Genomic DNA, 15,039 nt, shown 5'->3' with positions numbered 1-15,039 from the left:
TGCAGAAGAACTGAGAAACTCCAACCTGGTTTTATTTGTATAATTATCCTTCTCTAAGCGTTGTTTTGCAAAAAATGATGTTGATTATTTGAACAAATTGGAACTGGGAAGCCCTTCTCCTGCAGTGTTCCTTCTCTGAATTGGGTACATTGATGTAAATCACTTCTGTGTTTATATATATAATATAGGTCACCTTTTATAAGCTTCCTCGTTTGCTTTTTTCCTAAACAAATTCAGAAATACAGAGCAGCCCCTGATGAAATCAGTTGAACTATTTCTGGAATAAGATGCATTTCACCACAATCTGTCCAAAATAATGGAAATTGCACTTAAATGGACATTTCCAGGTCAGCTGAGGCTTTGAATCTGTCCATGGTTTAGGTAGAAGCCCCATAAATTCAAGCACATGCAAATCCCTGCCCATTTGCAAGGGCCTTAATGGAGATTATTACCCAGTATCTTATCCAAAGAAATGTGCCCTGCTCTGTCCCAGGCTTGATCCACATATTTAACCTCGTATGAGAATTGCTCTAAATTCATTTTCTCTCTTTAAAATGCTGTGATGGAAGTGGGGATGACAGATGCCTTTGCCAATCTGTCAAAACCAGGAGGGATTTTTCAACCATTGCAACGATGCTTTATTTGCTGCCGAGACTGTCTGTGACCATTTCCTTTATTCCAGAAGTTTGCTGAATGATATTCTCACTTCCCTCTGCCAGCAGAACTTGTTGTCTAATCATTTATGCTTCTCCCTTTCTCAGATTGTCCTCACAAGATTTGCAGCTAGAGATTTAATCTTCTCATTCTATCAGCAGTCGAAAATAAGAAGTCATTAGAGAACAAGACTGATTTCTTTCTTAGCTCTAATTCTCTTATTGCCTCTCCTAGCCACAGAATCTTAGATTGCCTGAAACCCTGTAGGGAGGATGGGTTTATTGTAGTTGGGATCAAAGACACTAAAAAAAACTTTAAAAGTTTTAAAGGAAAGATTAAAGGCCACAAAAAGAAGCATAAGGCTCCCAATCTGTGCAACTGTATTTGCAAATGTGCAGAAACTGAATGGTGGGAACAATCTGTATCCTTAAGAAGATGATGTAGAAAGACAGAATATTAAATATTATATTGGAAAGAACTGGACAGGCTTCACATTTGGAAGCCAAGTAATTAATTGAGATTAAAGTAATCAAATGGAAAACAAAGAGCAACATTCAGGCTGGAGTGGCCTTTTTGCCATGGGTTTTGGTTTTATTTTGGGGGGAGTAACGTGACAGCTTTTTTTGCAAGAAACATTTACATACTTCCCCTTCCTAAGAGGAATGAAAACTCAGCACAATTTAGACTACATCACCCACAGAATGACAGAAAGTGGGAGAAAGGTTTCAACTGAGTCTTTATGATTGTCAGTGGTTTCTTCTGGTGAAAATTTAAAACCCAAAACCCAAAAACAACTAAAAAAATCCCCTAAATCAACCAACCAACCAACCAATTGACCAACCAGAAACCAAAAGAGAAGTACACAAAACTCCACCAGGCAGGTTCCAGAACCTCAAGGAAGACAGTTCATACATGATACTGCAGATATATAAGTCCTGGTGAACTTAAATTTAATTCTTTTGTTTCCCTCCTGCCCTATAAGGGCATATCCTGGCACATCCTTTGCAAGTTACTTCCCTTCTGGTAGCCACAGTCAGAACAGAAAGTCAGGTTAGGGAAATTTAATATCCTCTTTTCTACAAGCATTTTTTCCTATTTTTTCCTTCTTTTTCTATTTTCAGGCTAAGTTGCTGGCTTCAAATTTATTGAGATGTAGTTAATCTAAAATGTAGCTTTTATGTCCAGTCTCCACAGCTAACCTGGATTGGATTTAAACAGCATAAAGCCAGTTTCTGCTGAATGCATTGATTCCATCTGCACTGGCAAACTCCTCACTCATCTGCACCAGCAGGACTCTGAGGGTCACATCTGTGCCTCTGCCTTGGCTTTGTTTCATAATACATGATTCTCTCTTGTGATGTTTGTTTTCCATCTTCAAGAGCAAAGGAACCTTCCAAGGGATTACCAGCTGGAAAGGTGTTTGGCTCTGTCATTATTACAAAATGCTTTTTTTTTTTATTCCAGCCTAAAAATGAGGAGTTTGTCATCAGAAGGCTGTAAAGAGACAGCTAATTCATGGTAGGGCTGTAATTGTGGTAAGGACTGCAAGAATAATCCTTTTCTCCATTAGAAAAATGCACAAAATAATATACTTTCCACCTTGAAATTCTCATCTCTGCAGATTGCCATGGCCAGAACCACGGGCTGCTCCCCAAGCTGTGTCGCCTGCTCCACTGGAGCTCTCATTTTTCTGAAGGAAAACTCTTAACTCAGAACTCAACCCATGGAGTTTATTCAGTGTGTAACTTTTCAGTAAGTCGTGCTCCAGCCTCAGCTACTTCCAAATTCCCTCATTTCCTTTTGAGATTTATTCAGGCAGAGATTACAGGAATTGACCAATTTCCAAACGGTTCATGGCATAAAACTATTTATGTGGACACTCATAATTGGGAGTAATTTTTCTGTGGAAAAAGATTGACTCTCTCTTTGGGAAGAGAAAATTTGGCTCCCTGAACTGGCTGGGAACATCCCTGTGTGCCACAGAGAGGGAGGGACAGTTTCACATTTATCTGCACCTTGCTCCCTGCTCCTTTTGATCTCCATGTCACCACTCCCCTATTATTCCATCTCTTATAAAATATCTCATTAAGATTTGTACTTTCTGGACAGTGAACTGGATTTTTATGTAATTATGTCCAAGTAGCTGTGCTTCCAAGACCGCAATAGCCTATCTATAATATTTGCTGGGATTAGGTTTTTTTTTAAATCACATCTAGTTCAAGTGCCAGATTTACTGACTAACTTCAGTAGTTCATTTATAAAAATCAAGAAGTAGAGGCACAACCATATCCCTTGTTCACACTCTGTCAGTGTGGGCCTTGGCATATGTTCTGTGATGGCCATATGTGCTTGGGACAGACGATCTGCAGTTCAACCAAGAGAGCTCTTCCCTCACGAGGAATTCCAGACTAACCTTTCCACTTGTCTGCCTTTATCTTTCCAGTCTTCATAGAGGGGGGGAAAAGCATCACAAAATCATGATTTTTTTTTTTTTCATTGCAAATTATGGGTTACTCAGTATCATCACACAGGAAAATCCAGGTACCAATAGAATCACCCTAAAGGTGTCCCTTTGCCATGTTGTGAGTGATGCCCAGCAATCCTTTTGACAGGTTCCAGAATGCAATCCTGTGGTGCAGTGAGGCTAAACCAGGGCACAGCTGAATCCTTTTCAGCTGAAATCAGTGTTTCATGGCAGTTGCCTTAAATAGTAAATTTACATTTAATTTCCATGTGCTATATTCAAGTTTGTTACAACCTAGTTCCACATTACTAAGATAGGAGATAAAAATAGAGAAAAAACACCCTAAACTCAACCAAACTAGAAATGGATTTTCTTGTTAGCTGCCATACCCAAAATATATTTTCCTTTAGTTTCACAATCAGTTTCTAGCCACTGAGTTTTCTAGAGAAAAATGCTATGCTACAAGGAACAAGGCACTGCAAGTTTTACATACAGTGAATTTTCATTATTGACAACCTTTGAATTATTTGCCAAGCTGTACTTTTTTTGCTTTCCCCAGACACCATCAGATGGCAAAAAAAAAAAATCACTGTCCAAATATCAGCAGCAATTAATTCTGTGACTAAAAACCAAACCAAAACAAACCAACAGAAATCAGTCAAACATAATGATCCTTGTGGAACAACTAGGAAAATGGAATGTCTCTGTGGTTTGCTTGAGCAGTGTCTGTCCCCACTCTGCCTTTCCTGTACCTTCAGCTGCTTTTGCAGACATTTTGCCCGGCAGCAGTGTGACATGCAGGGACAGCCATGTGTGACATGGCTGGGCACTGATGGCAGCAGCCACTCAGCCATATGGTGGGGCCCTGGAATCAACACAGATGAGTGTAATGCACAGTTGGTGCATTCCCCACTAAAAGGGGAAAAAAAACCCCGAAGTTTGTGTCTGTAGTGCACACTGAAATAGTAAGAAAAAGAGAGAGGAGAGAAGTGAGAGCAAGACACAGTTCTAAATTAGCACTAAATTAGTCCTTTGTGACACAAATACTGACCAGTCAATGGACTGTTGAAAGGAAATACCTGTCCAAATAAAAGAAGAGCTTAAGGAAGTTCTGTCATGGAAAGCACACACCCAGTTCATTGACACAGGAGCAGTAACTCCCACCCTCCTGCCCGGATTTCTACCATTTCATCCAGTAGATACCTGTAAGAACTCTCTCGGATGTCCCTTATGTTTTTAACATTCAGAACACAGACTTTATCTATCTATATTCAAATTCCCAAAGAGCTGATTTTCCTTAGGGAGAAGGATGTGATTACTTTGTGCCCTTTTACACTGGTCTGTGCCCACTGAGGCTGCTGCCTGTAGGCACCTGCACTTCCCCCTGCCCACCACTGCCCAGCACCACCCTGAGCAATGGAAGCAGCTCAGGAAGCTCAAAGGGAAGCAATATTTTCATGAATTCTACAGGTGCCACCTCCCATGTCAATTTGTTTTTTTAAAATTCCATCTTTTAATTTAAAATAAAAGTAAAATGAAAATAAAATCTCTCTCTCAGAAGTTGACTTTTAATTCAAAAGACCTGCAGGAGCAAACACTGACTGGCCTGACTCACTGGTCCAGTTTCTGACAGCGTTAATGAAGCTGTAAAGCTGCAAGGGAGCAGGGACAATATTTGATGTACTCACATGCTCACCCAACACTGGCTCTGTTTTTCTAAGAATAGAGTTGCCATGGAACATCTACATGAGATACATCAAAATCAGCTGCTCTGAGCACTGAAATCACAGCGCAGTGGATTTATGGTTCTGCACTATTACACAAGGTTACCTAAATAAAGATGTTTATTGTCCATTGTTCTTTCTGTCAGTGTTAATATTTGTGCAAATCAACTGCAAACTTTAACAGATTGGAAGAAAAATGCTTTAGCACATTTAAAATAGCTGGAAAGGATAATGAAGTCTAAGACATAGAAAAATCAGGTTCCAGAGCAGATACTATCTCTCACTAGTATCACTATTACCTTCCATCATGCCAAATGGGAAGAAAAATCAGTAAGAACTTAGCATCAAGATATATTGCAATAATTAAGTAGAATTATGCCAGACAACACAACGTTTAGCAACATGTTAAATAAAATAATTCTAATAACATCCCAGCCTGCCAAATGACAGGAAACCAAGACCATTTATATTGCTTTCTTCCATGGATCAGTGGAATTAGTTTTAGCATCCTTATGTCTAAGTATTGCTTTTTACCCTCAATATCGACTTTATCAGACAGTATGGAAATGAAGAATAGATCAGAGGGCAAAGACTTCAAAAAACCTGTCTGATTGAAAAAAATACACTGAGAAATAGCTGAGTTAAAATCAGATTTGTATTATTGCCCTCATTACTATAACATTCATTCAGTCTCTTTTGCATTACAGCTGCAAAATTTACACAAGTATTTTTTGGATTAATTATTTCTTCATCAGACAAGGCTGATAGTTGTAATGAAGGAAAATACAGTGTATCTGTGGAAATCTGTAGGAATGGGTGCTATGCTTCCTGTTGCTTTCTACCCAGACAAACAGTGACATTTAATCTAAACTCATCTGACACAAAGGAGAAATGCACTTTGCAAGTTCTTAAGGGAAGTTTAAGCCTGCCCACTGAGTAATGGAAAAGGGTTGACTCCTACTCCTGGTTCCAAGGTGTTTGGATGAAGGGAAGCCTCTCCATATTTAGGAACCTTCCAGCATTTCAGTGCTGTGCCAGTCAGGCCTGTGGGCCCAGATAAAGGTCATGGGAGCACAAAAATGTACATGTTCCATTGGTTTATTGTGTTTACACCAGGGAACAGCACAGATCTCAGAATTACAAAATCAAGGAAATTAGGGCTGGAGTGCAACCCCTAATTCAGCTGCTCTTTCTCCTCCTCAGTTCAAGTAGGGGTCAGTGAAGTCTTAATCTAGGCAAACACAGGCTTAGTCTGTGACTCAGGTGCTGCAATAGAAAAGTAATATGATATTACCCCACTGGCAATCTGGTAAAAACGACATTGGATGAGCTGGATTCAAGCAGAATAGAGTTTCTTTGATTTACATCACTGGAGTATCCCACCTCTGTGCCACTTTCATCTGAATTCCCTGGCTGGATACTGTTCAGGGCTTGATTCACAGTATTTTAGCCACAAGCTGACACACTGAAAGAATTCACTCTGCTTGAACAGCTTCAGTTCTTCCTCTGTCAGATAGCAGCCCAGATCATGTCTGCTCACTGCTGACATTATAATGCACCAGAAAATTAGTCTGCACCTCCCAAAACCAAAGGTGTGGGCTTGCTCTGAATTAAAGTGCTGCCAAAAAGCAGAAGTGAACATTAAAAAGTGCATAAATTACCCCATGTTCATCTAGCTGGTAATGTAATACACTTTTTTTTTAACTCACTCAGTGATCTGGCTTGGAGTAGCAGCTCCTGTGAGTGGTTGGTATCTGGTGGTTAATAGATGATCCCTGTCATGTTCCAAGTGGGAAAGTGTCAGCATGCCAAAAGCATTATTCCAAATTCCACCTTGTTCTTGTACATGTAATTATTCTGCCATAAGCAGTGCAACAGCTGTCAGCCTCCTGAACAGGCAGCCCCAGGGGGCTGAGGGAGATGTTCCTCCCACCTGGAGAGCAGAACACTTTCCTCTTGCCAAGGCTGCTGGAGAGACACCCCAAAACACTGGAAGACCCCTTAAAACATGCTTGACTGCCTTTTCCCTTCTCAAGAATGAGTTCAAACAGCCCATCGCCGGGTCTCTGTTTGACAGATCTAACTTCCAGATGTTTAAACATTATTTCATGCCTACAAGAAACCTCTTCCCATAGGTCTGCAGCCAATGCATACCAAAACGAAACAGGGAGAACCATATTTGTGTATGAACCCAAGGGTTCAATCTTTACATGCTGGGCTTTATTGGAAGTTTGGTTTTTTTCAAGGTGTATGAGCCTGCTTTGCTGCCTTCTGCTTCTGAGCCTCTCTGATAAGCAGCTGTTGGCTGCTCACTCCCACCCTTCCTCTAAAGAGGATTTTACATATTTAATTGTCCTTCTCATCTCTAAGCTTTAACTCTGAAAATTTTTAACTTGGGGTAAGTGACTGCCAAAAGCATCACCTGAGTGCACAGCCATTGTTCCCGAAGCTGCTTACTGAGATCTCTCATCTCTGACCATTGTTTAGTTTCCTGTTAGTTCTTCCTGACACCTCCTTGGAATTCAACCTCTATTCAGAGATAATAATGTGAAACAAAGAAAGGGGGATACAAGCACACCAACAAAACCCCAGTCGTCTTTTCTTTGCTTTCCATAAATGCTCATCACTACTAAATTCACATATGAAAATGATGTTGTGTTTAGAGAAGGAGCAAACAGAACAGAAGAGGCAGAAAGGAAGATGTGTACACAGGTAACCCCTCTGCAGCTGCTCCCAGGACACCCAGGGAAGGGCAAAGGCACAGGTTTGATGGGGCCTTTTCCCCAAACTGAGAGACCTCCAGGCCCCAGACACAGACTGTGGTTAACAAAGAGGATTAAATCAACATTTGCACAAGGTGCCATACTTACACTGTCATTGCTTCCTTTGTTGTCCTCGTATTTTGTCTCTATATGAATGGAGAATTTAGGCAAAAATGAACACTGCAATGAAAGAGAAGTATGTTTAACACAAGAAATACACTTGGCTTCATCAGCTGACACATTCAGTACATCCCTTTTGGTATCACCTTTCTTATTTTTTTCAGATTACTTCAAGAAAAAGGGTTTATGTTCACAGAATGTAAACCTGAAAGGTTTGATGATTCTGGAGAGATCCAGAGATTCTATCTAAAAGCTGAAAATTATAATGAAGCTATAAATAAATCACTATAAGCAGTCTGGAATAATTAGATGCAGTGGTTTCCTTGCTCACCATGCCCAGGAGTATGAATGTCCTGAAGGTCTTGTTACAACTTCAATTCACTAAGATCTTGAGAGCGACTCAATATCCCTCATCACAAACCAGTCTGTGCCTCATACAGAAAAACCCAAGGACACTTCACCAGATGCAGGTCCAGACCAAACAGACAGCAGTGCTTTCATATGTGAGGGGGTTTTCTTCATTTTCAGTGAGAAATTAATTTTAGCATGCTTTCCTATTAATAAAATTAAGCTGGATTATGAGCCCGTGTGAAAATTCCTTTATACTAAATCCAAATAAATCTTTAGGCAATAATGCCACAAAAAAACCCCCAAAACCCCAACCCACCAATGTTTTTCTGTTAAAGATTAATATTCTGTATTTACATAGGAATAAATTTATTTTTCTGAGCATTGCTTAGCTTAGTTGACTCACGAAGACTAGAATTTGTAATACTAGGCAAAATAATCCCATCACAATCAATATTTCAAATATATTTTATTTATCACTTCAGAGTTTTTTCAAAGCAAGTTTTCAGACAGGCAGATAGAGCAGTTGTCTAACCAGCTCTAAATGACACTAGTTCAGCATCTTTCCTATTAGTCACCGAGGCTTTCCTTGCATTACCTGCCACTTCCTTGTGTGACACATCACTAATCCCCTGTGGCAAAAGACTCTTTCCTGGGCTGTACATCCAGGTTATACAATGAGGAGGTTTGGATGCCTCGGTGCTCACCCTGCTGCCGGTCCAAGTTCAGGCTTGACAAGTTTGAGGGAGTTTTTCTAAGGGAGGGGCTGGTGTAAGGGAAGAGGGCATTTAGGAGGCCAGGTGAGAAGGCAGCTCCTTGGAGAGTGCAGCAAGAACATCCCTCCTTCAGTGGGTGTCACCCAACAAGGCATCCTTCAGTCTTCTGATCCCAGGGTAGCCACTACCAATAAGCTCATCTAGAATCAATCCTTGTTGAAAAAAACGAGACAGATTCCTCAAAATAAGGTTCTGGTGCCATGGAAAGCAAAACCCCTTTCCTGCTGTTGATGTGAAGAGTACCTGCAGTTTCAGAGGGAGTCATGAATAAAGCCAAATGCCAGATTTCCCTTTTACCTTGGTATTAAATAAATGCCTGCTATTTTCAGTCACTGTCCAGAGGTTGCCAGCAATGAGTCAGGTCATGGCACTGAAATGTCACCATGCCATGGGCTGAACGTGAGGCTGCATTGGGCTGCCTCTAGCAGTTCAGCAAGCCCTGCTTGAGTCGAGTTGTTGATTCCTGTGACCCAGAATCTAGGCTCTAATTAAAACAAGAGATCTTCTAACCTTGCATTTCAAAAAGAAGCATTAAGGAAAGGCCAAGGATCCTTAGAATAGCATAGAAGAACAGTGCCATTTACCTCAAGCCACCTCATTAGAGAGCCACTTTCTGTAAAGCCACCCACAGGCAGCCTCCCTCTGTGTTTAGTAGGAAGGAGAGAACAGTAACAACCTAATTTGAGATGATAATGGTTACATGGGTTTACCCCAAATGAAAATTCAAATTCACCGGAAAGTCCTCCACCGCAAAAATCTGTCTCAGAAACTCCAGTGGCTGGCAACCACTGCTCCACAGCTGTGGGGGGTCTCGCTGCCTTACAGGAACACTTAGCAGGGTCCAAACTGCTGAACATTTCACAGAATGTGTCTCATGATTCATCAGCTGCACTCTGACTAATTGGCAGAGGGCTCTGACAGAACCAGAAAACTGTTTATGTGCATCATTCAAAAGACTATTATTCATCGTGCAAAAAGTTGGGTTTTTTTCCCCTCGAGTGGCCGCGTATTAACTGGGGATTAAAATTGTTATGCAGCAGTCAGAATCAAAGTGGGGAGTGAATAGCAGGTAATAAATCTTTTAGGAGATTCTTATTTTCTTCTGAGCACCACTCCCTTTCTGCTGTGCCTCCTGTGGGGCCCGTGTTCTTGCAGCGCTGACCTGGAGCCGATCGATCCCGAGCACACACAGGGCACTGCTCCAGCCCTCATTTCACTGCCTCCACAGCGTGCAAGGTGCCTCTTGGGAACAAAACAGGGGCAAATTCAATCCTTAATTGGAAATTAAACTCCAGTTCTACGGAATAATTCAAAATCTTCAGTCCCAGTGTCTTCAGTGATAGGGTGTCTTTGTGTAAAGCTCTCAAAGGAGGCATCTCAGGTATTGTCACCTCCAGATATTTCAGATATCTCATACGCTCCTTGAAAAATGGTTATTCCCCAGCACACCCGTGACACTCAAAACCAAGTAAAGCAAATATTCAGGGATTTTTCTTTCTTAAACTTTCTATATTTGGCACCTGAGTTTTGGAAGAGCCAGGGGAGGTTTCAGGCTCAAGAGAGCACCCGGTGCAATAGGAGGAAGGTGCACCAGTAATCACCAGTAATCACCACCGTGAGCAGGGGCATTTCCACCCTCAGAGGAAGGGGATGGAAGCAGCATATGTTAAGCACAGCTCGCAGTGGCGTCTGCAATTCCCTACATATCATCTCTCGAAAAACGAAAGGCCTATTTTTAGCATGATGATTGATTAGCGTTGCCATAGCAATAAGCAACACTTACAAGAACAGGGGAGAACCGAAGTGTGCCAAAACACTTGCCAAAGTCTTAAAGAGACAGTCAAACACACGCAGGGTGTGACAATCATTTAATGGAGAGGGCTGTCAAATTAACCGTTGTGTAGTAATTACACCTGAGGTGGCTGTGGGAATTATTGGAGTTGTCAGCAAATATGTTGATCTGAGAGAGGTTTCTCCATCCTCTGGAACCTGCTTTGTGTGAATGATGCCAGTTCATCAATACTGTTGCAGCTGCTTTCATTTTCCATGTGGTTTCTGCCTGCAGAATGTTCAAAGACCTGCTAGAGACCTCATCCTTGCTCCTCACCTTTCTTGCTCCTTGTGAATATTAATCCACAATCCTTGGCAGTTATTTCTGGACAGTAATTTTTTTTTTTTTTTTAAGCAGCAGAAGCATATTTCCCTAAGTCTTAACATAAAAGCCCAGCAAGGCAGACATTTCATGTCAATATTCTCTCTCATCTTCCATCACTTCTCAGACTGATGATTTTTTTTGTATGGGCACACGTGCATTATTTTGACAACACAGGTGGAACTGGGTTCTTTAGAGCAATCTCCATGAGCCTACAGACAAAGCACACAGTGACTGCTACAGTGAGGGCTGAGAGTGTTCAAGCCTTGAAATCTTTTCCATAGGGTAACTTCCATGTATCACATCCTTTAAATTCCAAATTTTTAGACACTGTTTTGGCACTCAGGTTGTAACAACAGCATTTCTCTATTGAAGATCAAGAACCTGGGAAAGAGAAAGAGCCCCAACTTCGCTGGACGCAACAAAGGGGCTGTGGGACTGTGGGGTGATGGAAGGTGGAATAGTCAATGTCTTTTGGAAAATGGGCAGTGGGGAGTTATTGACTCCCCTGAGATTGCTCCAGACAGCTCTGCATGTGAGCCCCCAGAGCTGCTGTGTGCTCAGGTCACCCGGGCACAAAGCAGCATCAATCAAGGTGACAAGGCTGGAGGAGAATAGACGGAAAGGGCTGGGCAGGGCGATGGCATTTGGAAGGTGTGACTCAGTGAGAGGGAGGAGAATTTGGAAAGCAAGATAAGCACAGGAAGGTGGTGAACAGCAAACAAAAGTGCTGCTGAGTGGAAAGGAAAAGAACAATGCAAAAACAGGGCTTGAAAATAAACAAGGGAGCAAAAGTCTCCTAAACAAACGGAGAAAGAAACCCACTGTTTGTATTGTATACAATAACCTGGAGATGGAACGATGACTAACAAGTTGCCTCCAACCGCTATAAAACTCTTATCTCTGCCTTTGCCTTCCCTTAGGATCCCTTTCTTTGATACATGGGAACAGTAAACTGCTTATTGAAGAAGAAAGAAAGTGAAAAGCAGCGTGCACAAGTGGAAATGACAGTCTCATCCATCAGAGAGAGGGCTGGGTTGCTCTGGAATAAGCCAGTGCTGGAAAAGGGGGAATTCTCCCAAGCATTTGAGTTACTCCTTTCAATGGGATTAAGCTATTAAATGAGAATACAAGTTTGCAGCTCTCTGAAAAAAATTTTTTTTTTCTTATAGATACTACAGAGGTCCTTCCTTTTCCTAGAACCTCTAAGGGAAATAAATCTGTGTTTTCCCAGGACAATGGCACCAGTGGCCTGTTCTCTGAGTTGGGAGGGTAAGATGGGAGGATGCTGGTAGTAACTTTGTATTAAATCTCATCCTGCAGTACAGATTCTGCTGCATTTTTGATGCAGGCTCTTCAAATCCTCCAACTGCAGAAAAGTTTCAGCACTGAAGAGTGAGGGGTTAGATCCAGATTTCAAGGGCTGGTAATCCACTAAAGAGAACACAGGAAAAGACTCTACAGCAATGTTTATCTGAAACAACTGTTTTCCTTCTCAAGTCATGTCATTATAAAAATAACAATACAAAAACATTCCTTCCAGATAATTTACTTCATGGCTAAACCAGCAGCTAAGTGAAGCACAAAACATGCCTGTTCTCAAAAGTAATCAGAAACCAGCAGGTCAGTAATGGGCCATTTAGCAACTCTCACTCTGGGGCCTTGACACATACCAGATGACATAATTTTATTTTCCTCAGTCATTTGCTGTAGAAGAATAAATGTCATTGTGATAAATCATCAAAGGAGTTCTTGTCTCCTGCTTTCTGTTCCATAACTGTTTTTCATAAATATTCTGGATTTATATTCTATTCATAAGTTAATTTGGGACATTGGCATGTTGAAGGAATGCTGCTCCTCCTTGTACAAAGCAAACAATGCCATTTTAACATTTGTTTTGTCTATATCATTGTGAAACTAACAATTGCCTGTAAATCATGCACAAAAAAATTATCCAGCTGTTTTTAAATTTCAGCCCCAGAACTGAAATATTGCTAACAATACCAAAGCCATTCAGCTCAGGTGGCAAAACTATTTGAACTGATCCCTGGTAAACACTTGAACTGTACTTTCAAACCCAGAAGAGTTTGCTTAAATTCTCTGTATTTTTCCTAACCACTTTCTACACCAGCTTGAGAGCTCAACTTTGGCTCATTTTCAGTGTACTTCAATCACACGAAGATGTTGTACCATGGTTTAGTCACCAAACATTAATGATTTGATTATTTGTTTGCTTGAGGCTCCTTTCTTTTTTTGTCCAGAATCTCCACTGTCACTCGAGCAGGTGGAATGGACATTAGCTGTTTATTTTCTAACAATATCCCAATGCAGGAAAAGAAATGTAGTTCTGTGCAATTCTTTGTTGTTGGTTTGCAATAGACACAAGTTTGCTTTCTAGTTAATTATTTCTAATCTTGCTGGGCGACCTCAGAAATAAAAATAACAAAGCCTCCTAAAAGTTCAGTTGTTCTTGCCACTGTGAACAGCATAAATATTTTCCACTGAAGATACATCTTTGCAAGGGCTGGGATAAGCTGGCACACAAGGGGTTGTCGAGAGCTGCAAGGCACCTTGTCTCCATCCTCCAAGAGAAAAAGGCCCCAGCCCCTGAGCAGCAAGGGAATTCTTCCCAAAGCCAGCAGCTAAGAGCACCCAGACCCCAGGGGCAGGAGCTGGGCAAGAGGCACCTGGCCATGCCAAAGCCCAGGAATTACAGAGTGGAATCCCCTGGAGTTACTCCCACAGGGCTCCCCCTTTCTGCTGCAGCCTAACTATGCTATCCCAGGTTTATTATCTTAACAGCAACCTGATCACAGTATAAATGGATTTTTAGATAAAACCTAAATGTGTATTTTAGCAGGATATCTTTGTAAGATGAAGATCAAAACCGAAGCAGCTCCAGTGTCTAACTTGAATGGTTTCTCACATACAGTTCTGAAGTAACACCCCAACCACTAAAACGCTGAACTTCACAGGAATATCTTATTCCCAAAATAGTACCCCCAAATCTGGATGACTTCCTTTGGCTCCAGCTTTGACAGTATTTTTTGACTTCCTCCTCCCCCTCAATGTCAGCAGGAAGCTTTCAAGGATTAGCTCCAGCTCTTGATACAGCACTTCTTGGGACAGTCCCCATGTGTCATCTCCCAGAGAGGAAGTCTTTTATATGGCAGCTTTAACGAGGTGTGTTTGCAAATGCTCTCCTGACCCCATAGCACAAATTACACCCCACAAAAGCATCCCTTGTGCAATCGTTCTGTTCAACTCATTCTCTCCAGCGTGTCAGTTGCTTTACACGCTGTTATTTAACATGGTTGTCAATACCCAGTGGCAGACGTGGGGTTTGCTGTCAAATTGAGGGGGTTGCTGTGTAACAAATGACATTGCTTAAAGCAGATGCCACCATAACTGGCTCCAGATTACAGAGGACTAACATCATGACACAATAATTTCCATTCCTGTCCTCATGCATCTAATCACTCTTGACTTTTTATACGGCCATGGCACAGAACAATATTCGGAAAATTTTCTTTCGATGCCTGATGAGCATTTTTTCTTAGGTGTCCTAATTTCAGGTCTTTAAGAAGGTCATATTTATGAATTCCATAATATTCACAGGAGAACCAGATTGATGAAATTATTCCATACTGCATTTCTGAATGTCAGAGTATGAGCTTGAATGCAATTTCTCAGCAGTCTTCATGTTTTGGAACTGAAAAACCTTCAGACTATCAGTAAGGTTCAGTGTGCTGTTCACATCCTCTTCCAAATCACTAGCAAACACTGAAATAACATGCTGAGCCTTTAAGGTCCTTCTCTTTATTTAGAGTGGAGCTTACAAGGTTAATAAGGTGTGAACATACCACAGAGCAGTATGTACTTGATAAGATTATGCTTTATTTATCCAATAATTGGCCTGCCTTTAGAATGGGTTTTCCTTGAAATGAGGCTCCATTTGACTCTCACCATGTCCCACAGACCCTTCAGAGAGAATTTATGATCTTTAAGAAAAGGCTTTCCAAGCTATCTAACATATTTT

At 41.3% G+C, this 15,039-nt stretch overlaps 1 protein-coding gene across 1 annotated transcript in view; it reads right to left on the bottom strand.

Moving 5' to 3' along the window:
• Positions 1–15,039, bottom strand: part of PITPNC1 (phosphatidylinositol transfer protein cytoplasmic 1) — a 73,274-nt gene that overhangs the window by 14,879 nt on the left and 43,356 nt on the right. Inside the window, exon 5 of the mRNA XM_066332388.1 lies at positions 7,713–7,784. Coding sequence (XP_066188485.1) covers positions 7,713–7,784 — 72 coding nt within the window. The remainder of the gene's footprint in view (positions 1–7,712; positions 7,785–15,039) is intronic.

Source organism: Sylvia atricapilla, chromosome 18 (assembly GCF_009819655.1).
Source record: "Sylvia atricapilla isolate bSylAtr1 chromosome 18, bSylAtr1.pri, whole genome shotgun sequence".
NCBI classification, from domain to species: domain Eukaryota; kingdom Metazoa; phylum Chordata; class Aves; order Passeriformes; family Sylviidae; genus Sylvia; species Sylvia atricapilla.
The sequence above is the reverse complement of the archived record's forward strand: the minus strand, read 5'-3'. Positions and strand labels throughout refer to the sequence as shown.